General features: G+C 44.1%; 2 protein-coding genes across 3 annotated transcripts in view; one reads left to right on the top strand and one right to left on the bottom strand.

The window, feature by feature from the left end:
* Positions 1-25,506, bottom strand: part of MRPS16 (mitochondrial ribosomal protein S16) — a 234,204-nt gene that overhangs the window by 142,626 nt on the left and 66,072 nt on the right. The gene's annotated exons all lie outside the window — the stretch shown is intronic.
* Positions 1,819-25,480, top strand: WRAP73 (WD repeat containing, antisense to TP73). Of its 2 annotated transcripts, none has more exons than XM_083752711.1 (12): positions 1,819-3,094; positions 4,761-4,913; positions 6,244-6,360; positions 14,548-14,620; positions 16,407-16,510; positions 17,752-17,838; positions 18,401-18,535; positions 18,647-18,724; positions 19,494-19,599; positions 20,867-20,992; positions 22,724-22,974; positions 25,405-25,480. In XM_083752711.1, exons 1-11 carry the CDS (start codon positions 3,026-3,028, stop codon positions 22,933-22,935), a joined length of 1,260 nt encoding a protein of 419 aa, XP_083608837.1. In that variant the 5' UTR covers positions 1,819-3,025; the 3' UTR covers positions 22,936-22,974; positions 25,405-25,480. The 2 variants fall into 2 exon arrangements, with proteins under 2 accessions (XP_083608837.1, XP_083608836.1); XM_083752710.1 differs by lacking the exon at positions 25,405-25,480 and adding an exon at positions 24,122-25,058 and having other exon boundaries at positions 22,724-22,915.

The following is a 25,506-nucleotide window of genomic DNA, read 5'->3' as shown; positions in this document are numbered from 1 at the left end:
CCCATGGAAGATGGAACAAGCTTGTTTGCTACTGCTACAGAGTGTGGGGCCCAAACCAATGGATTCAAAGGACAAGAAAGAAGGAGATCCTGACTAAACATTAGGAAGAATGTCCTGATGTTAAGAGCTGTTTGGCAGTGGGAAGGACTTCCTTGGAAGGTGGGGCACTCTCCTTCATTTGAGCTTTTTAAACAGAGGTCAGAATCATAGAATCACAGCATTGTAATAATAATAATAATAATAATAATAATAATAATAATAATAATTTATTTATACCCTGCCCATCTGGCTGGGCTTCCCCAGCCACTCTGGGCGGCTTCCAAAAAATATTAAAATACTGTAATACATCAAACATTAAAAGCTTCCCTAAAAAGGGAGTAGTGTTGGAAGGGACCACCCAGGTCACCTCGTCCAAGCCCCTGCAATGTAGGAATATTTTACCCAATGTGGGACTCGAACCCATGATCCTTCTTGGGTGGCCACCTTTAGGTGCAATTCCTGCACTGCAGAGGATTAGATGACCCTTGAGGTCCCTTCCAACTCTTACCATTGTCGTAGGCCATGGACTATGATTTTGTGGTTTAGTCATAAAACTTTGCAAAATGAGCTAGGCTAAGAAGCAGAGACTGCCCCCCCCCCCCAAGATCACCCAGGAAGCTTCATGCCCGGGTGGGGTGATTTGAACCCTGGTCTCTCTCCCGGATCTGATTCTTTAACCCATGGGTAAGCAAACTAAGGGACGCAGGTGGCGCTGTGGGTTAAAGCCTCAGTGCCTAGGACTTGCCGATCGAAAGGTCGGCGGTTCGAATCCCTGCGGTGGAGTGCGCTCCCGCTACTCGGTCCCAGCGCCTGCCAACCTAGCAGTTCGAAAGCACCTCCGGGTGCAAGTAGATAAATAGGGACCGCTTACCAGCGGGAAGGTAAACGGCGTTTCCGTGTGCGGCTCTGGCTCGCCAGATGCAGCTTTGTCACGCTGGCCACGTGACCCGGAAGTGTCTCCGGACAGCGCTGGCCCCTGGCCTCTTAAGTGAGATGGGCGCACAACCCCAGAGTCTGTCAAGACTGGCCCGTACGGGCAGGGGTACCTTTACCTTTACCTTTAAGCAAACTAAGGCCCAGGGGCCGGATCCGGCACAATCACCTTCAAAATCTGGCCCGCGGACGGTCTGGCGATAAGTGTGTTTTTACATGAGTGGAATGTGTCCTTTTATTTAAAATGCACCTCTGGGTTATTTGTGGGGCCTGCCTGGTGTTTTTACATGAGTAGAATGTGTGCTTTGATTTAAAATGCATCTCTGGGTTATTTGTGGGGCATAGGAATTCGTTCATTCCCCCCCCAAAAAAAATATAGTTCAGCCCTCCACAAGGTCTGAGGGACAGTGGACCGGCCCCCTGCTGAAAAAGATTGCTGACCCCCAGTATACTGCTTTCTACATGACTTTTGTTTTATTTGCTTGAACACAGAGATATATATCTATATCTAGATATAGTATTATATAGTATAGCTAGATATAGTTATACATATATATATAATATTCATACACACACACAAACATATCTATCTATCTATCTATCTATCTATCTATCTATCTATCTATCTATCTATCTATCTATCTATCTATCTATCTATCCCCTACTTTATCAACAATAAAAGCAGCGTCCCCTTCTCCGCAAGCCGGCCAGCTGACAACTCCTTGGCCGACCTTCCTAGCTAGCTTCCTAGCTCGAGAGTCACCGCACCCTGCAGAACTACACCTCCCAGCGTGCCTCGCGGCCTCCTCCCCACCCAATACCTTTTCCGGAAGGGAGCGGATAACTGTTTCCGGCCCGGGAAGAGCCGGTTGATTGGCGGGCGGCTTTGAAGCGGGCGCGAGGCCGCCTCTTCGCCTCGGCAGCTGCGCCTTCCCCTCCCCCACCCCATTTCACCGCCCACCCCACCGAGAGAGAGAGAGGGAGGGGGCTCGGTTTTTTGGGTGGTGGTGGTCTTACCCGCTCTGTCAGTGAGGGGGCAGCGGGGGCGCCCTACAAATCAGCTCTCTTTGCTCAGAAGGGTGGCTGGGTGGGTGGGTCACCTCTCTCCCTTTATTATTCTCTCTTTTTTGGGGGGGGGGTGTCCCAGTTTCTTCCTCACTTCAAAGACCAAATCTCCCTCCCCTCCCCTTTTTAAAATTGTGGATAATTTCCTAAGTGTGTGGGTCACACACCCCACTTGTGTTTTGAGGCTGGGGGTCCCTTTCTCTCTTCCTCCCCTCTTTTCTTTCAGGGGGGCAAATTATTCCCTTGAAATTTTTAAGGGGCGGCATCTTTCCTTCTGAGGTGTATTCCCGCCCTACCCCGTTTTTCTAAAATCCTTTTTTTGCGTGGGTTAAGGGTCGTTTGTACCTCCTTCCTTTACTTCAGGGGACAGTTCTTTGGCATTCAACAGCTTTGAGGAGGACCTCTCCCCTGTTTTCTTTTATTAGGGATAATGATATATATCTGCCAGGTTGTGTTTTTGGTTTTTGGTGGGGGAGTAATCCACTCCTTCCTTGGGGTCCTCCCTCCTCTTACTCAAATTCTCATCCCCTCCGTCTCCTAGACATTGATGGGTAGCACCTTCTCCTTTGAGGCTGTGTTTTTATTTTGAAAATTTATTTCCCTCTGTATGTGTCCCCCTCCCCTACTTTCTGAGACTTCTCAAAATACAGCATCCTGTGGGCAAGTCTCTACTATTCTGGATACCTCTATATTATATATTTCCCAAGGCTGGGCTAGTTCATATCACCCCTTCACCCACACACATACACATTTCTTTATGGGAAATGGCATCTTTCCCAGTATCCGCTGGATATCTCCTCCACTCTGTTTCCTAGGACAGCCCTTACACTGAACTGTTGCTCTCTGCTTGGAGCAAAACTGTAATGTGAAAACTCCCTGTTCCTTAGCCTCTACAACAAGGTAGACAAACAGGCCTTTTGCCCTTGGGAGACTAAATTTGGTCCTGCTCATTCGCTAGGCTCCTCTTCTCCCTTGTTATTTGGTCAACATGAATTTCTCCGAGGTATTTAAACTCTCCAGTCAGTTGTGCAGGTTCTCTCCGGATGGAAAATGCTTGGTGAGCTTAGCCTTTTGGTGTGCCGTGTGTATCTATTTTATAGATAATGGGTTGGTGGGGGGCAAGGACGAAGAGTGGGCGGACAGGGGGGTTGAATGTGGATTCAGGGAAGGAATGGGAGATGTGGGGACCAGGGGTGGTTTTGATATTTGATGATAATACACATGATTTCCTTGTTCTAACTCAGTTTTATGTTGGGACAGCCTTAGCCAAACAGTATCTGATTTCTGCTGAGGAGAGCAGCATCCATAAAATGAGCCTTTCCACCTAGTTAGCAAACTTGCATGACATTTGCCCATTAAATTCTTAACTGTTTTTAAATGACACCAGGAAATCTCTTCCAAGAAGATGTGCATAGTAATATCAAATTATAAATTGGCTGTGATTTTAAATAACAATCATTTTAATCAGCGCCACTTCTGAGCCCTCTTCTCTTTCCTACTTAATGTGTCTTGTCTTTTAATTTATAAGCTTTTATTACTATGTTTGGTTCGTAGTTCTAACAACCTGGATTATGATGATGTGAAATCTTTGCCTTGTAGTATATCTGCAGAAGTGCACAATTACTGCAACATTAGTATGCAGAACTGGTGTAGCTGTTTAGAGCTGCAGTCCTGTGCATTGCTTCTTCGAGTGTCAACCCCACTGATCTATTCCAGTGCCCCCAGTTTGGTTTAAATGAACAATTTTGGGTTCCTCTCTCCCCCACCTGCACTTCTTCTTTTGTAGCAAACCATGGTTTGCCCTGTTCAGATGAAATGACAAACAATGGTTTGCCAAGGACGAGGAAGTTCAAGAGGAGGAGGAGTGCATAAACCAAAGGTTTTCAGATATAAAAGGGGAGGGGGCTTCTGCACATGTAATAGTTACATAGAAAAGGGAGCTTCAGCAACTGAAGCTTGTGTGATCAGTTAAAGTTGGAGAAGCCACCGCATTTATTTCATTGGTTGTCCTGCATAGGCCTAAGGATAGTTTCTGTGTCATTGGCTGAAGTTACGTGTGAACCAAGCTATGTGTATGGGGGTAGAGACTTCCACTGAAGCCATCAGGAGAGCGTCATTAACTACGAACCAGACCAAGTTGGCTTTCTGGGGGATACCTATGTCCCCTGGTTTGAGAGGACTTACAAAATGTGTGATTCACCCTACAAAACCCTGCTAAACGACTACAAAACCCTACAAAGGTTTGGGAGTGGACTCTAAATTTCAGGGCTTGTAGTTACTGAAGCTCATCAGAAAATCTGTTGGTGCACCTATAAGCGGCTTAGTCATGCTGGCCACATGACCCGAAAGCTGTCTGCGGACAAACGCCGGCTCCCTCGGCCTATAGAGCGAGGTGAGCGCGCAACCCCAGAGTCGGTCATGGCTGGACCTAATGGTCAGGGGTCCCTTTACCTTTACCTTTAAGCACCTATATTAATTTGTAAAACAGGTACCTTTAATATACTAATTGGCAATTGACAAATCAGTTATTTTTACTGCATGACAGGCCTGCGGTATGTCATCAGTCTATATTTTGTAGAGCTTTCATTTTATTCTACAGGTTTTCTTATGGTTTCTCCTGTCTCTAATACTAGAGGATTTAGGAATCACATCTGAAATAATTTTGCCCCCTGTCACTGAGCTAAAATGCCACAGCTAAGTTATTCATTTTTTATTCTATTCAGGCCTCCGGTGTCCAGTATCGTTTGGTGGTTCGTGATGTAAACACTCTCCAAATTCTGCAGCTCTTCACCTGCCTAGACCAAATCCAGCACATTGAGTGGTCTTCAGATTCTCTTTTTATATTATGTGCAATGTACAAGCGTGGAATTGTGCAGGTGGGCACCTATGCAGTATGCTTTCTTTTCTGGAACTTGCCAGTTTCTAAACTGATGGTGTTAAGCAGCAAGTATTTAATATAGGTGCTGGGGAAACAAATGCACTTTACCTACAGAATGCCCCCAAGTTCAAACTGGCATCTTTAGATAGGGATGGGAGAGTCTTCTTGAAACCATGGAAAGCCTCTACCAGCTAGTTTGGTTGTACCATTGGCCTGACCTTGTTTAAAGCGGCTTCCTATTAATATCAGGTCTTTATTCAGAAACATGAGGACTAGAATTTTTAATGTTTAGGGGAAGGACCATATCTCAGTGGCAGAGCATCTCTGTTTTGCATGCAGAAGATCCCAAGTCCAACCACTGACATCTCCAGGTAGGGCTGAGAGAGACTTCTCCCTGAAATCCTGTATTGCTGCTCCCAGTCACTATAGACAGTACTGAGCTAGGTTGAAAAGAGCATGTCTTTTCCAGGAACAAACAAACCGCAGAACTACGTCCCCTGATGCAAAAAAGTAGCTTTAGGGTTTTGCTAGTTTCTGAAAGAAGCAAAGCTGCTGTCAGTCCTGTGGACAATGACTGAGCTGGGCAGCTGGGTTAAGGACCCAGCTGATTTCTAGCCTTGCTTAGTACCATTTACAAACTGGGAATAGCAGTGGTGGACCATCAACGTGATGCTTAGCAAAGCAGACTTGAAAGTAATTTCACCAAACTTCCTAGCTCATACATTTTATTTTAATGGCTCACATGGACTTATTGAGACAACATCATGCTTAATGAAAGACCAGTTATAAAATTTCCCTCCCTGGTCACCTGGAGGTGATTCATGTTTGCCACTGGCAACTTGGTAAGTGTGAGCCTGTTGTGAAGCACTTTGCATCTGAAAAGCACCATATAAATAGGGCAGTATGTAAATTTCATAAGCAAAAAATAATTTAAGCAAACCCTTTCAGTTTTTTGAAATTTTAATGTGTGGTGGGTCTTTAATAATATCAGAGCTCTGTGATATCTTTAAAGTCAAACAAATATATTGTGGTCCAGATCTCTTAAAGACAGCCACCATCTTTACTGGAGGCCTATACAATCCTGTGCTACAACAAACCTCTTGATCTTTACAAACGCTCTTTTGGAATAGTTTTGTGGATCTGACTGGATGTAAAGAAGAAGAAAAGGCTTACCTCTGTAGTGGGATCCAGCGCCAGTCTTTCATGGTCTTTTGCTGGTGGGATTGTCTTTTTCTGTTGAAGAGTGATCCTTGAGAGGAAGCTGGTAGGGCTTTGGGTGCCTTGTTCAAGTCAGCCCTGACTTGACTGTTCTTCCTCCCTTGGCTTAGGTCTGGTCCTTGGAGCAGCCTGATTGGCACTGCAAGATCGATGAAGGCTCAGCGGGACTCGTGGCTTCTTGCTGGAGTCCGGATGGCCGTCACATTCTCAATACTACAGAGTTCCACGTAAGTGTGAAATTGAGGCTGCTCTTGTAAGATATCAAATGTTACTGTCTACATCCTAGCCCCTAAAATAGCCTGAAGCTCTTAAAGCTGCAGTGTGCTGCTAAGTTGTACTTGTGGGACCTTTTTTTTAAAAAAAGTGAGGCTGCATGATTAAGGAAAGGCTCCTTTAATATTCTTTGCAGGAGAATACAACAAAGAAAGGTAACAAGTCTCAGATTTTAGTCACATAATCTTGGGTATATAAGGAATCATAAACATTATCTCCAGCTCTCCTGAGGACTGATGCGTTGTCCAGTAGCCAAGAACAGGATTAGTAAGCCATGAAGTCTTTGTTTCCTTGTTCACTACCACTAGTTTAATTAAACCACTATCTCAGCCACATTTTTTTTTACTTTTTTTGCATTTATGCAAAGGACTATTGAGGTGATTGATGCATATGGACACTTCAAAGCAATATACAAATTAGAATTGGAATTATTCTCCCACTGATATTTTTAATATGGCACAGTAGCTTGAGATGGCTTTGTGAAGGTCACCATGCACATGGTGAACCTCGCCCCCCCCCTTAACACATGTCAGAAAATACAGGGTCACTTCCTTACCTAATCTCAGGTAAAGCTTATTTCCATCTCCAAATATGCAGTCAGTTAGACAGATGTGTGAAGTGAAGGTCTGTTGTGGAGTCTCTGCTCTCGACTGTCCCTGATTCCCCAAATTTGGAAATGTTCCAAAATCAAAGGAAGAGAGAGAGAACACCTTTCTGTTTTTCTTACTGAGCGAATTGAAGGGCTAGTTTGTGAAGGATATTTTCCTCCCGTATTGCATTAGAGCCCGTCAGATGTTTTTCCTCAACTGTAATAACTGCCCAGGTGTGGAAATAACTGTTGCTGGTTCAGTAAATAAAAGAATAATAGAATCATAGATGTTGGAATGCATAGAGCCACTCTCCCTAGAACATAAGAGCTCTGCTGGATCAGATCAAAGGCCCATCTATCCCAGCATGCCAGTCCCCACCATGGTCAGTCCTATGTGCATGACAATCCCACAAGCAGGATATGAGATCAGTGGCCCTCCTAAGAGCATAAGAAGAGCCTGCTGGATCAGATCAATGGCCCATCTTATCCAGCATCCTGTTCTCACAGCTCAACCAGATACCTGTAGGAAATTGCAAGCTGGACCTAAGTGCAAGTGCACTCCTGTGGTTTCCTGCAACTGGTACAGTAAGCTCACAACTTGCGTGGGATCAAGTCTAAAGTCAAAATCATGTATAGTCAAACCCCACTGGGTTCAATGGGTGATTGGATTGCCCAAGTTATTTCCCCCAGAACCCAGCCACCTTTCCACCCCCTTTGTCATGTGTATAAAGCTCAGTGTGCACAAGTTAAATGTCCGTAAGTTGGGGGCTTACTGTATTCAGTAAGCAGAGCATAGCCTCCATGAATTGGTTTAATTCTCCTTTAAAGCCATCCAAGTTGGTGGCCCTCCCTGTGGGGGGTGAATTCCATAGTTTAACTATGCACTGCATGAAGAAGTATTTTCTTTTATCTGTCCTGAATCTTTTAGCAACTTCAGTTATCCATGGGTTCTAGTGTGATGTAAGTGAGAAAAACATTTCTCTTTCCACTTTTCCCAGGCCATGCATAATTTTATAAACTTCCGTCATGCCACCTCTTAATTTTCCTTTTTGCAAACCAAGAAGTCCCGAATGCTACATCCTTTCCTCAAAGGGAAGTCGCTGCATTCCCTTGCTTATTTTGGTCTCCTGCTGCCAGTGCTCCTCACGTGCTTGCAGTGCTTCACTCACATTTCTCAGCAATAATACCTTCTAGGTTTTTATGTGGCAAGGCTACTAGTAATCTCCCATAGTACAGGTGAATATTATCCTCATGGTGCGGGCTTATCCTCTCCCTGCATCTTTGCCAGTTCATCCGTTCGATCCATGGCTCTTCCGGGGCCATGTGGCAAAAAAGCAGGCACGAGACTTCACTGTATTGGATAGTTTTAATAGGGTGAAAACTATTCCAATTATCCAGCTTCATTTTGTTAGTCAGATGCCTGGCTAACAGCATCCCGAGGAATCGAAGATGGTGGGCTCCCTCTGCATACCTCTCACAGCTTCCAAATGGCACATGTACGTGGGGGCGGGCTGACAAGTTATTTATTACCCGCCATCAGAACTCCATTTGACCCTGCAGGATTTTCATTAAGCCCTTGCCAAGTTGGCATGTGTGTTTGGGATAGACTTTCTTCCCAGCTGTAAACAGGTTGCTAAATTAACTTGTGGCAGACAGCTGGCTGGGATATGTTGGTGTCTGCACTGTTTACTCTCTCAGGTCCTCTAAATCCATCGTCTGCCGGAGCAGACTGTGGACTAGTGTTTTGAGATGAGCACTTTAAGGATACATAATATCCTTGCATTGTGCACATTGCCCATTTCAGGGATCGCTTAGAAGGTTTTGCAAGTTATTCCTCAGCCGCCGCTGCTCACGTTCAGAAGGCCGGGTTGTGTCCGACACTAGTTCTGCTCAGAGTCAACCCATTGAAGTTAATGGACATAGTTTCGGAGTATAAACATAGTTGGCTCTGATCATGTTTCCATGTATTTTACTTATTTAATGCATCCTGACAATGGAGAGGCTCTGTGGTCCCATCTCTCTCTCTCTCTCTCTTTCTCCCCTGCAGCCTGATGACAGTTGAGGGAGGATCATGACCCAGTAGCCATTGATAGCCACCTCCTGCATATATTTGTCTAGTCCTATTTTAAAGCTGTCAGAGTCGGTGGCCACGGTAATGACTGGCAGGCATTGCAACTGGGAGGGGACTGGAATTCCCATTGCTGCTGGGTTTGTCCCTTCTGTTCACTCAGTTTTGTAGCCTTGGGAGGTGCCTGGGTTCCAGGTGTTGGTGCTGGAACATGGGAAGCTGCCTTGTAATGAGTCATACCCCTGGTTCATCTAACTCAGTATTGTCTACACTGACTGGCAGTGGTGCACCGGGCTTTCATGCAGAAGTTTTCCCAAGTCCTACTTGGAGATGCCGGGGCTTGAACCTGGTACCTGCTGCATGTAGATTAGGCGCTCTTAACCACTGAGCTACAGTCCTCCTCCCGGTTTTGCCAGAAGTGGATAGAAGCTTCATGGATAGAAGACTTGCTTTTGCATAGTGGTGCACACCTAGTGACTGTCATGTTGTACCTTCATAGATTTGAGACTAGCCCACTGTATTAAACATTTTGCAGGACTACCATTCACAGGCTCCAGGTGATGCAAAAGACACAGATCCACTGTCTTCTGATGGGAGAGGATTATTGAGAATAACTTGCACCAGGATTCAAATGTTGGTATTGGCTCCCTTTTATTTCCAAGTGCCATTCAAGGAGCCCAGTGGCATGAGCTTGACTAGGATGATGTTTAAGATTGGCTGGGAATGCTCCCTAAATGTGCCAGATCAGTCTGTAAGGGCCTACAGCAAGGAGATATTATTGGCAGGGAAATTCTGTTTCTTTGCAGATTTGCCTTCTGGAAATATTGTAAGATTTTTTCTTTCTTTTCCAGACTGGCCCCCAGTGGCCAGGGACAGTGTAGATGAAGCTTGCAAACACTGTTGCCTAATGTGAGTTCTCTAAATGGGGTGGGCTTTAAGTCCAATAGATAGATAAGCTATTCATTATGAAACAGTTGCATGCAATTGTATTCACTTGGCTGTTCAGTCACCCGCTTCTATAACTGGGTTCACAACGGCAAGTCTTAACCTGCGGCAATAAATTGTATCTGAAAGATCATTTTCTGATTTGTCTCCTGGTAAGCTAATAGGACTGTAAAGAAGTGAAGAGTGTGTTAACAAGTTCCTTTTATGTGACTCTTGGATGATTTCTGGTAATGCTAGCTATTTTAAGAAGGCAAGTGATAGCATTGAGGAGAGTTTATATTCCTATGTGGTGCTGATTTTAAAGAGAGGCCCCTTATTTCTTACAGTGATATAGTTATAAAGCTGTGAGTATTATTCAAATAGTTGTAGCAGATTGATGGGGGTGAGAAGGGTTAACTTTTCTTTTATAAGGCTGAGGCATTAAAATTTGTCTGAAGTCCTCCAGATGTTGTTGGGTTGCATCTCCCATCATCCTCAGTCAGCATGGCTAACGGTCAAGCATACCATGAGTTGTAGTCCAACAACATCTCTAGGGAAAGCATGGGTTACCCTTGACTTAAACATTAAATTCCCATGCCCACTTAACTTCTAGCCGTTGAATGCCAGCTCAGAGAAGAATAGTCTTAGAAAACATCTGGATGGTATTTTGCCATGAGCTTTAAGAGATTTGGGAAGCATATTACACACTGGTTGGGCAGCCACCGAGAACCAAATTATTGAGAAGCTGTTTGCGGACCAAAAGATCCGTGTTACTGTTATAAGACATATATTTACTCCCATGCATCTGCTAGACACCATGTAGAGCTGAGGAGTCAGCTGCTCCTATTTATTTATCATGTTTTGTTTCCTATCCTTTCTCTAAGAAGCTGAAGCCAATATACAATGGGTTATCTAACCCATTTTATCCTCACATCAACCTTGTAAGGTAGGTTGGGCTGAGAAGGTGGTATTGGCCAAGGCCATTTAGTAAGTTTCATGCTGAGCCCAGACCCCGTTTCAGTCCAGCATTGTAATTCTCCAGCTACACCCCCCCTCTGTTATTTTGCAGGACGAGTGTGCACTTACAGTTGTATGATGCTTGTGTTTGCACACTAAAAATGCTCCAGGGTCGCTGCTTGACTCATTACCATTTGGAGCAATGTTTGTGGTCTGAATGGCCGGAGGAGCTGCTAGCGGCAATTTTCCCTCTTTCGGCGAATACTTGGGTGCCCTGTCGCTGTAATCCTTAGTAACTGTAAATGGCTATATTGGTTGAAAAATACTTTCTGTCGAGGAATGTGTGCTGCGTAATCCCCTGAAATCCTGTGCTGACAGACACAGCTATGTAAGGAGGCCCAGTGACCTAGTCAAGTCTGGGACAAAAGTTGACAGTCACTTGAGAACGCAAGGTTGTTAAGCGTGGGTTTTGTGTAATGAAAATTGCCAGTCTTGCCACCTGCCTGGGGTTGTCAAAGCTTGGGTGCAGCTCCTTAGCCCAGCTCTTCAGACTGTTTTATCGCGTTACTGTCTAAATACCTCTTGTTTCTCAGCTGTTTTTAGGCTATTTGAAAAATGCTGCTTCTGCTTCTGCTTCTCCTCCCACCCTTCCCTGCCCTGTGCTGCAAAACAACAGCTGTATGCTCCTCAGGCACCTTAGCAGTAGGATGTGAGTTTGGAAATTTTAATTAAGTCTGTAACCCCCACATTTGGGGGTGGGGGTGGGCGGGAAGGAAAATCTGTTAGGGAAAAGCTGGCTAAAAGCCCCTGTAGTGGCATTTGCTGGAATTTGCACACACACGCCCCAACATTACACTCTGTTGTTAAATTTCTTACTTTCTCGATCTCGTACATAAAAAGAGGGGTGACTAGCGAGAATCTCGTGCTGGTAGGTGTTGGGTGCCTAAGTGCCTTGGCATTAATTGCCTGTAATGCTGGAAGGTGGGAGCAGGTTGACTCACGAATTGCGGATGATCTGCCCGCTTGTTGTTCCTTATCACTGTAAGCAGAAGGGCTAAATGCTTTTCTTTTAAAGTAAACATTCAGGGAAGCGGTGTTGGCACTGGAGCCCGGCATGTTAGGGTGAAGGTGGCACAGCCCCACCAACCTCAGCCTTTCCTAATGCAGCTGCCACTTCACTTACAGTCCAGAGGGTGGCACTGCCAGCACCTTCCTCCTCCTTAGCCAAAGTGTTGCGCCTTGCAGAACTCAACGGAGAGGAGGATGGGGGCAAAACCAGAATTACTTGGCTCTGCCTCTCATCGGCTCGGGCTCCATTTTCTGTTGATCTGTCCGCCTCCCTCCCCGACTTATTCCAGTGGGCATCGGCCACCACTGGATGTTGGTAGAGCTTCATGTCTCTGGAAGACCATTAGTCATTGCCCATACTCCAGTTCTGTCAGGTCCCAATGGTATACATCTTCACTCAGACCTCTGGGTCTTGTTGAGGTTGCTGTTTAATTAGGTACGGGGAACATTCAGTTCGTAGAACAGTCTATGGGTGTGCTTTATCTTGCTGGAATGCTAAGGTCAATGTTTATGGTTCTGTTGTCCTGCAAAATCTGGAGCATATATTTTGGAAACTGCTCTGTAATTTTCTGAATGGTTTATAAATGGATCTAAGGGTATCAAATAAGTAGCAGGGGGCCATCCCTTATCACTACTTGCCTACGAATTTCCCTTTATCATCGTGCACTTGCTTGCAGATAGGGCAGTCTTCACCAACCTGTTGCCCTGCAGATGTTGGACTACAACTCCCATTGACAACCGGGGATGATGTGAGTTGTAGGCGAACAACATTCTTGAGTGCACAAAATGGGTGAAGGCCTCTTTCCAGCCTAGATTTGAAATCACCTCTGTAGCTCCCTGATCATCCCTAGATTTTACTGGGCAGTGCACTGCAATCTCTCTTCTGCTGAGATAGGCACTGTGTTGCTGTTTCGAAAGAAATATTCAGTGTCAGGAGTGTAGTCTGAAATTTATATTTTGGCATGACTGCAAACAAGCTGATGAGACGATGGTCTAAAAAGCCTTTCACTGGCTCAGACCCAGAATTAATCTTTTTTTTTTTTAATGGACATGGAAAATTATTGCTTGCTACCTTGTGATTAATGTTGTATTGCTGAGGGAAACTTAAAACTCAACTGGAAGTATGCGGATTGAAAGACTAGAGTAGGGATAAGGAGCCTAAGGTGCAAAGGCCAAATATGGCCCTCCAAGCCACTCTATCTGGCCCTTGGGACTCTAACTATGCCCCACCTCTTTCTGAGCCACACCTAATTTTTCCCACACCACACCCTTCACTGGACCTGCCAGTTGAGTATTTTTGCCTGGCTTGAATGTGCCCTTCAACGCTAATAATTTATTTATTTATCTCATAAAATGTGTACACTGCTTGATTGTAAAAAAAATAAAGTAAATAAAAATGTATATGCTACCGATTCCTTCTAGTGAGAGGGCTGAAACAAGGAAAAGAAACCAAACACCTAGGCCCTTGCCCTTGATGGTAAGCAGCTCCTCCACTCTGACTGTACCTCACTCTAACCACCACTGAAATTGGGGCAGCATCTTCACCACTCCTGCTACTTCTCCACCCAGACACTTTAGAGTATCATTATTCATCCCCCCATTTACAGCTGGGATATTAGGGCCACAAGATAGTAAACCAATATTTCCCAAACTTTGGTCTCCAGCTGATTTTAGACTACAACTCCCATCATCCCTAGCCAGCAAGACCAGTAGTCAGGGATGATGGGAACTGTAGTCCGAAAACAGCTGAGGACCTGAGTTTGGGAAACCCTGTAGTAAACTAAAGCCCAGCTGTATGTGTGTTCCACACTTTCAGACCCACAGGTGGGTTGTGAGGTCACACCAAGTGGGTCACAACAAAGCTGTTGCCGCCATGTGGGTTTCCAGCTTGGTCTAAGGAGAGTTAACTACATGTGTGTCTAGACCAGGACGCATTTTAATAAGGCACTCATTTTATCCATTTCCACAAGTCCCGCAGTGTGGCAGGAGAAAGGCACCAGTTGTTTTTTTAAATAAGATACGTATTTCTGATCGAGCACTTTCTCCTGCCACATGGCAGCACTGGTTTTCCTTTAGTAGTAATGCTAAGTTAACACTGCATGTGTTGTTCTGTGAATTGCCATTTTAGGATTAACAACATGCATTATTACCATAACTAAGTATAAATCAAAAGTGAAAACACAAAAGTGCACCCCATGATGCAGCTTGGGAGTTGGAGATTGGGGTTACAGGTGTGTACCAGTTGAAGACCACTTTTTTAGAACTTTAGGGAAGCACCAGTTAAAATGCCTGAGGGATATAAGTTTGCTTTTGCTTGTGTGCTGGGAAGAAGGTATCTGAAGCAAAACTGCCGTATGTCTTCATGTTTTGTCCCCTAGTTTGGTTTCCCATTCTTTCTGCAGAATGAAAACCACACCGTTGTCGAGTGTGGAGATGAAGCTCAGTGGGTTCTGTATAAAAAACACTCCCCCTGCATGCATTTCATCTGCAAAGATAAACAAATACTTCCTCTGTCTCTTTCTCTGTTTCCAACAGCTGCGGATAACTGTCTGGTCCTTATGTACAAAATCTGTGTCTTATATCAAGTATCCCAAGGCCTGTCAGCAGGGTAAGTGGAGTTAACCTAAAACAGGAAAGGTTTTTTAAAAAAATATTATTATAGCGAAGATTGCCATGATCTGGGGATATCCTATATCCCCTTCAACTGATATTTATCTACCCGCAGGAAGGGTACTCATATGGTGGGGTAACTGCAGTATATGTTTGTCCCAGTGGATGTTGGTGTTCACAAGTGAGCAAAACCCTCTTGTTCCCAAGCTGTATTCTGTCAGATGCAGGCAACTGTCCGACTGGTGGAGATCTGTGGAATAAAAATCCAGAGTACAAAATCAAATTAGTAGGGCATGGGGGGATGAGCTTAAAAGTACACTCCTGATTTCTGTGTGGGTAAAGTTTTGAAGCAGGGAGGAAGTCAGGTGTGGTTCTTGTGAACAGCAGCCTGATATTGCTAAGCCAGCATGTGCAGGCTGACTGGAGGACAGAATATCTGAGGATGTGTAGCATATCTTTCTGTTACCACTGAATCACCACAACCAGTTCAGCTAACATACATGTCACTATGAATTGGTGCTTTGGGGATATAGCACTGAAGAGAGAATGGTTTTCCCCCCTGGTACAAGTGGGGAAGGCCTTGTCATACATAAAAAACAACAAACGTGTTTGGGTAGAAGAACAATGCCAACATGGAGGATATGTGTGTCAACTTGGAAAATGTGGCTGTTCATTTCTACAGCCCTTGATGATTATGTTCTATCTCCACTGTTGGAGGCAGTGTGCCTCTGAATACTGGTAGCTGGGAATCGCAGGAGGGGAGAGCTGCTGTTGCACTTGAGTCTTGCTTGTGTACTTCCTGGGGGCATTTGGTTGGCCACTTTGAGAACAGGAAGCTGGACCCTTTGGCCCAACTGAACAGCGCTAATTTTAGGTTCATATTCCATTGGGCAGCCCATGCAATTTAATTAAACATGGCTCTTTTCTCTTTCTTCTCTGTATTTACCATGTTCTCGCACACACATGAATATGAATACCATAGGAAAGGCTGAAGATGCTTTGAATGGCATGTGTGGAAATGTTCAAGAAAAGTGGAAGGGTTAAAGAACGCACTGAGAAGTAGCTTTATCTTGCATAAACAGTATCACCCTGATATTTGATCTTAGGTTACATGTACACAGTTGTTTTTGATTATTATAATAGTAATTGCATAACCAGTCTCGTGAATCTGCTGTTAGACTGGCTCTCCCCACTCCACAAGATATGGATTCTTTGTACTTATAAGCACCAGTTTGTCCAATCAATGTTACTCAAATCATGTGCCTAAAGAAATAGGGAAGTATTCTAATATCTCTTGTCTAAACTAGAGGTGAGAATACTAACTTCCACTCCTCCCCTTACGTGGTTCATACCAGTATTTTGAATTAAACATTTGTGGTTTTGTGTGGCCTTTCAGAAAGCATTTCTTCTTACCAAATAAGATGAGGACAGCTGAGAGTCAAGGGTCCTGGGTCAGGGTTCTGTTTTCCTTTCACACGGAGACAGGCTTTCCCACAGTAGCGGAGTTTACAATGGTGGTACTTCAGGGCCTTGAAGAGTCGAATGAAAGCAATAGACCTCCACTTCAGAGCAAGTATAGCGTGTGTGTTATGCAAGGCCTCTCAAGAGAACAGGAACTAAGCAGCAACAAATATGCCTTAAGACATACTCATCCATCCTCAAAAAAAAGCCTCTTCTGTCCAGGTTTTGTTGTTCTTTGGGTTTGGCCCCATTCCTTGGCTGGTATTAATTGCTCAATTTCCCTCTCTCTTAAGTGCTGCCATTTTTGTGTGTGTGTTTGGCAGGAATAGCATTCACAAAGGATGGCCGGTACATGGCCTTGGCAGAGAGGAGGGACTGCAAAGACTACATCAGCCTCTTTGTATGCAGTGATTGGCAGCTTCTGAGGGTAACCCTCCCCCCATTATTCACCTTCCCCTTGTAGGCTCCCGTGTGCCTTGTAACCTTATAGAGCCTGTGCAGATGTAATGTTCCAAATCCCTTTAGCAATAAGGAGTTGACCACCAGTTTGTGCCTTTTCCTTCCACCTCATTCAATTTGCAAATTCTCTTCGATAGGCTAGAGCTGGTGCTGTCTTTAACTGTGGTTAATGCTAATCCTCCTGGGAATCCAGAGGACTTATTCCAGGGGAGAAGGCAAAGTAAGATAGTGAATTGTAGGGGTGGGGAGCAGGCTAGTTTCTTGCAAAAAGTGAGAAGAATAGTGCTTGAATATTTTTGCTTCATGTCTCAGGCTCTACAAATGCTAGAACCTCAGAGCTAGATTTACCTAGCCAGTTTCATTAACCCTAAGGCCTGTACAAACACTTCCTCATGCACAATGGGGTTTCCCGCCCTCTGAAATTGGCTCAGGGAGTGTCAGGAAAATATCCCCAGAAGAGCAAGCAAGGGTGTGTATGCTTGCACAGATAGAACAATTGGAAGAGCGAGATATTTAATTCCACTGTTAGGATTGTATTTATTAATGGATACAAGTTGCTCATGTACACACACACACACACACACACACACACACACACACACACTTTAAAATGAAAGCTGGGAATTGGGATTATAGTTCAGGTATGGGGCAGGAGGACACCCTGTGGGTGCCCACGATCATTCTTCTCAAAATGTGGTCCAATATTCATAAAAGAAAATAAACTATTTATTTAATTGGTAATGTATTTAGAATCACATAATTACAGGGACCGCAAGGGTCATTTAGTGCAATCTTCTGCATTGCAGGAATCGCAGCTAAAGAATCCCTGACAGATGGCCATCCAGCCTCTGTTTAAAAACAGCAAATGAAGGAGAGTCATTTACCTCTTCATATTTCAGAGAAATTTTCTAAGCTGTTTTCCACATCCTGAAATATCACAAATAGCCAAGTCAAAATAATATTGTTTTTTTTTACAGTACCTCATATAACAATTATGTAAGTTGCCTTCTTAAACATTAGTAGAAATGGAAACAGCTGTCATAATGGGGACCATACCTATGGGCAGATTCAAGATGTAGCAGTACAGCAGAGACAACCAGCCCCCATCAACCAACTATAGAAGCATAGGAAGCAGCTGCTTCTCTCACTTCTGCTGTTTCCCCACCTTAAGCTCACACTGAAATTATTTCCTTTGTTTCTGTTTGGAAGCATTTTGATACTGAAACACAGGACCTGGCTGGGACAGAATGGGCGCCGAACGGCTGCGTGTTGGCGGTGTGGGACAGCTGCCTGGAGGTGAGGGGAAACTGCCAGTGCCTCAGTTGAGGGATCTTTTGCCAAACCCATTGCAGCGTGTCAGAGCAGCTGCATCCATATTGACTCAATAGCCCACATAGAAATGTGGCTGAGAGGTGGCTTTAATGAGAGCATTATCTAGGTAATGGCCTCTTGAGAACAGGCATGGGTAGTCTGTGGCCCTCCAGATGTTGCTGGACTGCAATGCCCACCACCTCTGACCATCAGCTATGCTGCCTGATGGGATCTGGAGTCCCAAACATCTGGAGGGTCACAGGTTGCCCCTTCCTGTCTCAAGAGATGGCCTTTGCATCAACTTGTTGAGTGTATGCAATCTGTTGCTGGAATCTGAATGCAAAAACACTTCGAGATTTTGCAAAATGCAGAGAAGATTCTCTTTTTTTAGTGCTTAGCACTCAGCACTTGAGTATGGATAATTGACAGGCTGTGCATATGCATTTTTGGACTGGGGCGGAGGTTGCTTGCTTCAAGACCTTCAGATGGGACAGACTAAAACTCTTACGCCATTGCCAGTCTTAAAGATGTAAACCTTTCATTTCAGTATAAAGTTTTGCTGTACTCCCTCGACGGGCGTCTGCTGTCCACATACTGTGCTTATGAATGGTCACTAGGCATTAAATCTATCGCCTGGAGCCCCAGCAGCCAGTTCTTGGCAATCGGCAGTTATGATGAAAAGGTAAGGCTTCTGAATCCCTGCCAAAGTTGAGTTTGTGCCACAGTTTGTTCTCTCTCTCTCTGTATGTGTGTGTGTGTATGTTCACCCTGGGCTTTCTCCTCTCTTAATCAGGTGCGCGTTCTGAACCATGTGACTTGGAAGAAAATTACAGAATTTGAGCATCCTGCAAACATTGCTAGCCCAAAGATAGTAAGTAGAAAAAGAAGAGTGGTCGGCTCATGCTGCAGGAAACACACGGGGGGGGGGGCATTGAGACCTCTTATAATGATAATACTTGGTATTTGTAGAATCCTTCAAAATGTTTTCAGCAGTCCTTACAAAAACTCTGTCAGTATCATTGTCCCCAGCAATGAGGGTGTTCAGGCTGTGTGGCTTACTTAAGGTCATTCAGTAAGCATTCAGCTGAGGTGAGATTTGAACACGGGACTTCCTGTTCACATCTCAGCCTTTTAGTCACTTGATGTAAATCAGCCAAGTGCTGGTTAGTATGGACAGCTTTGATAATTATTTCCTTTTTGTTTGTTTGAACCAAAAACATATGCAGATTCAAGGGGATTGGAGCATTGCTTTGTGATTGGAGATTAGGAGAAATGTGAGGCACTGCCTTGGTTCATGTGTTCTTCTTCCTGCTCTTCCTCCCCCATGAAATGGGCTTTTAAAACATGGATACCCATGTTGCGGCTTCTATTCTGCAAATTCTCTTGCATTTCTATTTCTCTTTACATCACACAGTCTGGATATCTATGTTCTGATTTGTGTTAGAACAATAGTTGAGAAGGATTAAAGAGTCTTCTCACCCAAACCCCACACCTTGTTTATTCTTAAGTTTCTGTTTTCACCTGATGACACCCGCACCACTCAGACCTTGCTTACTGCCATGCTTTCCAGCCCGAGCGTGGATGATCTAGCAACGTGTTTCCTATAAAGAGGTGCAGGGCTGACTTGCCTTTCTCTTCAGATTGTCTATAAGGAGGTGGAGAAATCGCCAGCAGTTGAAGTGGAGAAACTTGCCTTCCCCCCTACCAAGAAAATGGCAAGCTCTCTCTTCAGCACGAAGAGCAAATGTAAGTCAAAGCAGGGACCGTGTGTACAAAGCTGCGTTATCACTTGTTTGTTTACTTACTTAAAAGTATTTGAAATAACTTTTACTCTCTTCTGCTGCTCAAAAGACCCCATGGTGAAATACAAGACGTACTGTGCCCTTAGATGCACTGTGTAAAAGGCAAGACATAAAGGAAAAAGAGAAGGGGAGAAGGGAAAAAACAAATATCAAGCCGTATTTCTTATAACAGCCAGCTGGGGTGGAAGCAGGTTAGAGAAAGGAGGTGCCAAAAGGATTTGGTTTTGCCACAGAAAAAGGTTCAAATACATGATACCCAGAGTGATACCATATGGTTCTTGTGAGATCTTGACTGCTTTTGAGACCATTAACTGTAAGGTCTTAGCAGCATACTTGCTTGACTTTGCAGTTGTTGAGCAACTGCTGTGGACTGGATTCTCTAATTCGTGTCAACAGATACCAAAAGATACTAATAGGTAGTTGCTCAGTTTTCCTAGCCCCCCACCCCCACCGCACCACAAATCTCCTGTCCTGGCTGCTTCCATTCAGCATGTGTCTATATGAGTCAGCTGAACCACATCGTGAGATACTGGAGTTGTGTATGGTGAGATATATCTCATTTTTGTGAGACTGGGCACTTAAAAGAAGTTTGGACTAAGTACTCAGTATCTGTTGATTTATTGGATTTATACACTGCCTTTCTGTCAAGCCACTCAAGGTGATTTACAGTTTTAAAATACTAAAACATATATATTATAGAGTCTTCTCAATGCCATTTGGGAGCTGGTAGTATGTGTTCTTCCTGGCCTGGGCTCCTTCACTTCAGTAGGGCTGTGTACCAGTCCTGGTGGAATCCCGAACTGAATCTGGCCAATTCAGGTCAACCCATAATTCCGCCAGAATGGGTTGAGGTAGCCTCAGGTTGGCTCGGATCTACCCACAGTGATCTAGGGCTGTCAAGGGTGGCGGTGCAGAGCAGTCTTGTAGTGAAGGTTGGGGAGTGGGGAGGAGGAGATCTAGGCAGGCAGCCTGCAGGTGTTTCCCCTCTGCTGATACATGCTTAATTTGGTTTTTAAGTGCTAATTAAACACTTTGCAAGGCCCCCATTGGGGCGCCTGATTGGGCCCTGAATTGAAGCAGTAGGAGGGTGTGCAGCCCTAGTACTCTGTGTGCATCATAATATTAAAAGGAAGTTTATTCCAGGATCCATAAAATAGAACAATCTATGGTTTAAGTGTCATTATGACTTTTAATTTTTCCTCTCCTTCCAGATGAAATTGCCCAGGTCCCAGTTTCTTTGCATCATGTCAAACCTGCGGTAGACCGAGCAAATCCTAGAATTGGAGTTGGAATGTTAGCTTTTAGCTCAGATAACTGCTTCCTGGCGACCAGAAATGGTTAGTATCTCAAGAGGGGTGAATGAGGACCAATGTGTGTCCTAGTGACTTCGGGTTCAAGTCCTGCCTCTAGAATGTACTCATTGTATGGCTTTGTGTATATGACTCACTTCCCATGTTATAGTTTGGAAAGTAACTGCCCCATCTTACATGGCAAGGGTCTCCTTAATAGGAGTGACCCATTGTGGAGGTTTCTCCAGTTCAGACTGAGTGGTGTGCTCAGTGGTTAGTGCGTGAAAATGCTATTACATTGAGCACAGGGACCTGTCAGCTGTTAATATTCAGCACTTTATGTTTTCATCATGACATCAGCTAGTAACTTCTGTAAAGCTGTGTGTTCTTATCTTGTTTTATAAACATCTTGACTAGCTTCGAATATAAATTTATGTTGACGCTATATTTTTAATATTTTGTTGAAAGCCGCCCAGAGTGCTGGGGAAATCCAGCCAGATAGGCGGGGTATAAATAATAAATTATTGTTGTTGTTATTGTTATTATATGCTTTTGAAGATGGATCTTAAGAGAAAAATGAAACATGTTTCTCTCTCTCTCATGCCTTGCACTGATAACACTGTGATTATGAAACTCTTGCTCTGGGAGCATGCCCATAACATTCCACCCTAAACTTTGTGAGGTCTTGCCCTGCAGACTGGTTTCCCCAAAAATCACTTGAAGACAATTTGGTTGCACAATCTGCCACCTTATTGGTTCTTTTAATTCATGCCCAGGGGGCTGCATAATTTTATTTAGGTACTTCCACCCCATTTTGCAAAACAGCAATCAGAAAGCCACTTAACAGTATTAAGCTGCTATAAATACTATTTCAGATAGTAAAAATTCAAATAGTGATCAGTATAATGAAAACAGCTGTTTAAAATAGGATTCCAAATGGAACATGTTAGTTAAAAGATCTTTTGAAGGCACCCATCAAAAAGCATGCAGGCAGCAGGCTTGGTGAATCTCCTTCAGGACTGAGTTCCATAATCACAGAGCCACTACAGAGCTGCCACCATGGAGCTGCTATTCCCTGCAGATTGATCCTCAGTCAGTGGCAGGGCCAAAAGCCAGGCCTTGGATGCGGATCCTGAGACTTTGATAGGTTCATGCAGACATAGGTGGGGAACTTGTGGCCCTCAAGATGTTGCTGGACTACAGATGCCCTCATTCTTGAACACTGGCCATGCTGGCTGGGGCTGATGGTTCCTAAGAACACTTGGGAGGCTACAGCTTCCTCACCCCTGGCACAGGTGGTTCAAGCAATAACCCGGGACTTGAGGGACTTGGTCATCCCCCGTTTTGTTTTTAATTGGCAGCAGCGTGACCAATTTGGGCAGAGTAGTAATGTGTCTGCACCACCTTGCTCCTGCCACATTCTGAATCAACTGCAGCTTCTGGCTTGGCTTTAAAGACAGCTCAATTATAAATGCATTGCAAGTAATTTAGTATGGCTGTAGCAAGCAGATGGTTAACTGAGGCCCAATGGGCTTTCTCTAGGTTGCAGCCGGTAAACCTAGCCAAAGCTAGTAGAATGCATTCCTGGCTGCAGATGCAACTTGGGCATCTAGAAATAACCTTGGTTCCAGGAGGTATTCTAAACTCTGTGCTTGGTTCTCTAGTATTTGGTTGTATATCTTTATCCAGATTAACCAATTATTAGTACAATTGTGAACCAGGGACTGATTGCATTGTGTGCCTGTATTGTACCTTTAATTGCTGTTTCACGTCTAACAGATAATATTCCTAACGCTGTTTGGATCTGGGATGTCCAAAAGATGAAGCTGTTTGTGATCCTGGAGCAGCTGTGTCCCATCCAGCTTTTCCAGTGGGATCCCCGTCAGTCCCGGCTTGCCATTTGTACTGGGAACAGCAGAGTGTACCTCTGGTCCCCAGCAGGATGCGTGTCTGTACAGGTACCAGTGGAAGGTAAGGAAGCTCCAAACTGATACTGCAGACAAGTCAGGCCTAGGGGCAATTTTGCTACAGTGGGGAAGGGTATCCTTGAATGGGTTACTGTTACCTACTGGGCAATTAGCAACAACAGGTTTCGTTAACATTTTCTTAAACTGTGAAGCCTTTTTCTAAACTGGCTGATCATTTTCAACATGTCTTTAATAGACAGCTCACATTCTCTAGGTGTGTGATCATTTCAACAACTCTAGGTCAATGCTTGGATTGATGTTACCACATCAGAAATGAACTGAAAGCAGTGTGCTGGTTGGCCCTCTTTGGTTGTTAAATATGCGGTGCTGATTAAATGCATTGCACGTGACTGTGAAAAAACTGAGGCAGTCACAAGTGGAGATTAACTCTGTGCTAATCTCCAAAATCATATAGATCATACTTGCATTGCTGTCATGAAGCACAAGGGGTGTGTGTGTGTGTGTATGTATATTCTACTCTGAGTAGGCCCATTAAAATTGGTCAACCTTCTCAGAGTAGGACTAACAGTGGAATACAGCCCATGTCAAGGTTCAATCCTTCACATCTCCAGTAAAAAGGAGTAGTAACAGGTGATGAATGAAACTGTCTGATGGAGACTCTAGAAAGTCACTGCTAGTCAGAGTAAACAACACTAGGCTAGATGGTCAATCTGATTTGATCTGAGTCATCTTCCTACATCAGCTGCTACGGCACACATTTTAGAGTGCTTTCTGCACTTTTAAGATACTGAAAAAACACACAAAGGAATCCTAAAATCTTTTAGGATTATTATTCTCTTAATCATCCTTTCAAATTCTGCATGACCAAATTAGCATCACCCACACCCAAACGGGGAGATATTAGAAGGTCTATGTATTTGAAGAACCTCAAAACAGCCCAACGAGTTTTGAGCCTGCTTAAGAGGCCACAGGATGTTGACTGTTGTAGGTCAGGGTAGGGAATAAGACTCGAAAACAAGATGGAGTAGTTGAGACCATGAACAGGAATGCTCCAGGCAGTAACGTGTTTGAATACATTTTAGAAAGTAATCCTTAAATATTTACGTGTACAGTGCAATTCTGCAAATTGGAGCTAACGTATGCCTACAACTATCATTTATCTGAAGGGGTAGGCATTGTAATGATCGCCTAGCAAAATTTTGTGCTTAAAGGGTATTTGAGAGTAAAAATTTTTGATCCTTGTCCACAGGTGACTTCCAGGTAACTTCTCTGTGCTGGCACTCCAGTGGGGACTCTCTGGCTCTCCTGAGTAAGGACAATTTTTGTATGTGTTATTTAGAAAAAGAAGAGGAAGATGAGAAATAGCTACACCCAAAGCTAAGCTGGGTTAAAACGGAAGCCTGGTTTTGTGTACTGGTTCTCCAGCATTGCAAGTGGAGGGGGAGGGTGGAGAGAAACTGCTGCTGGGCTTAGTCTGTATATAGATGTGTGGAAGCTTGTATTTGCCCTTGATGCACTTTAAACAGCTGAGCAGTATAAAATGTTATGAAATAGTGAGGAAACAGGTGTTTTATCTTTAAACTTCTAGATCCATTTACAACATATTGTGTATCTTAGTGTGTAAACTACTTAGTTTGTTTTGAAAATAAAATAAAACATTTTTGTTACATAATGCATTATTAAAACATGGCTACAAGGCTGCCATTTTTTTCATTCTTCAGAGTATGAACAGTATGTGCTGTCGCCTATGAAAACAAAAAATTGAATGAAGGTGTGCAGTGCTGACTTATAAAGGGAAAGCTCTCAGGTTAAACTCAGCACCTGAAATGTTCCCAGAAGCGGTCTGCCTGAAGCAGGATTTGGCCAGTTTTCAAGGGCCCTGGCACCTGCCTCTACAGTCCTTTACTGAGGTTTCCACTCACTGTTACGGATGCAGTCAATGATAACCAAGGCAACAATTTGGATAGAAGAGCTGCTTGTTGTCCTGTTGGTTGACTTAGAAAACATAGAACTGCTTGGATCAAGAGCAAGGAGGACAGTTCTCATTTGATTCCACCCCATGCCTCCGCTGCAGTTCCTTGGTAAGTGGAAACAGAAATGAAGAACAGCTAGGCAGTCTGTATATTAGCAGCTGCCAACATCTACCTGTTTGTTAAGTCAAGCTACGCAATTAGTTTTGATTTTTTTTTTTAATACTTAGCGTACAGCCTAAAATCTCCAGACAGTTTGTTCTTCCCAGTATGTCTTGGTACTACACGAACTACTCTTAACAAAACCTCATTTGAATGCCTGCTACCCCCTCCCACTCTCTACCTTAAGGCTGTTACCAGATGCAGACACAGATGGGAACAGTACCAGCCAATTCTGCCCCCCCCCCCATTTTTATAATATAGTTGGACAAAGAGGTCTGTCAATGCAACCCTGCACACCATTTTGTAATTATGTTAGCTGGTCTAATAAATTATGATAAGGGCTTTAGGTTAAAAATGCTTTTCTTTGGTATAAAAAATAGTGTAACAAGGCCACTGGCAGCACCCAATGTAAAAAGGAGTCTCAAAACGGCTAACATTCTCCTTTCCCTTCCTCCCTCACAACAAACACTCTGTGAGTAAGTGGGGCTGAGAGACTTCAGAG

This window comes from Podarcis gaigeae (assembly GCF_964106915.1).
Source record: "Podarcis gaigeae genome assembly, chromosome: 8".
In the NCBI taxonomy this organism is placed as follows: Eukaryota; Metazoa; Chordata; class Lepidosauria; order Squamata; family Lacertidae; genus Podarcis; species Podarcis gaigeae.
Note: the sequence above shows the minus strand (reverse complement) of the source record. Positions and strands in the feature narration are given on the sequence as shown.

Bases quoted from the DNA above. Each gene is read 5' to 3' on its own strand.
- WRAP73 (XM_083752710.1), top strand. From the start codon at position 3,026: ATGAATTTCTCCGAGGTATTTAAACTCTCCAGTCAGTTGTGCAGGTTC. The intron at 14,621-16,406 runs GTAAGTGGAGTT...TGTGTTTGGCAG, and splicing joins TCCCAAGGCCTGTCAGCAGG to GAATAGCATTCACAAAGGAT. The intron at 16,511-17,751 runs GTAACCCTCCCC...TCTGTTTGGAAG, and splicing joins GTGATTGGCAGCTTCTGAGG to CATTTTGATACTGAAACACA.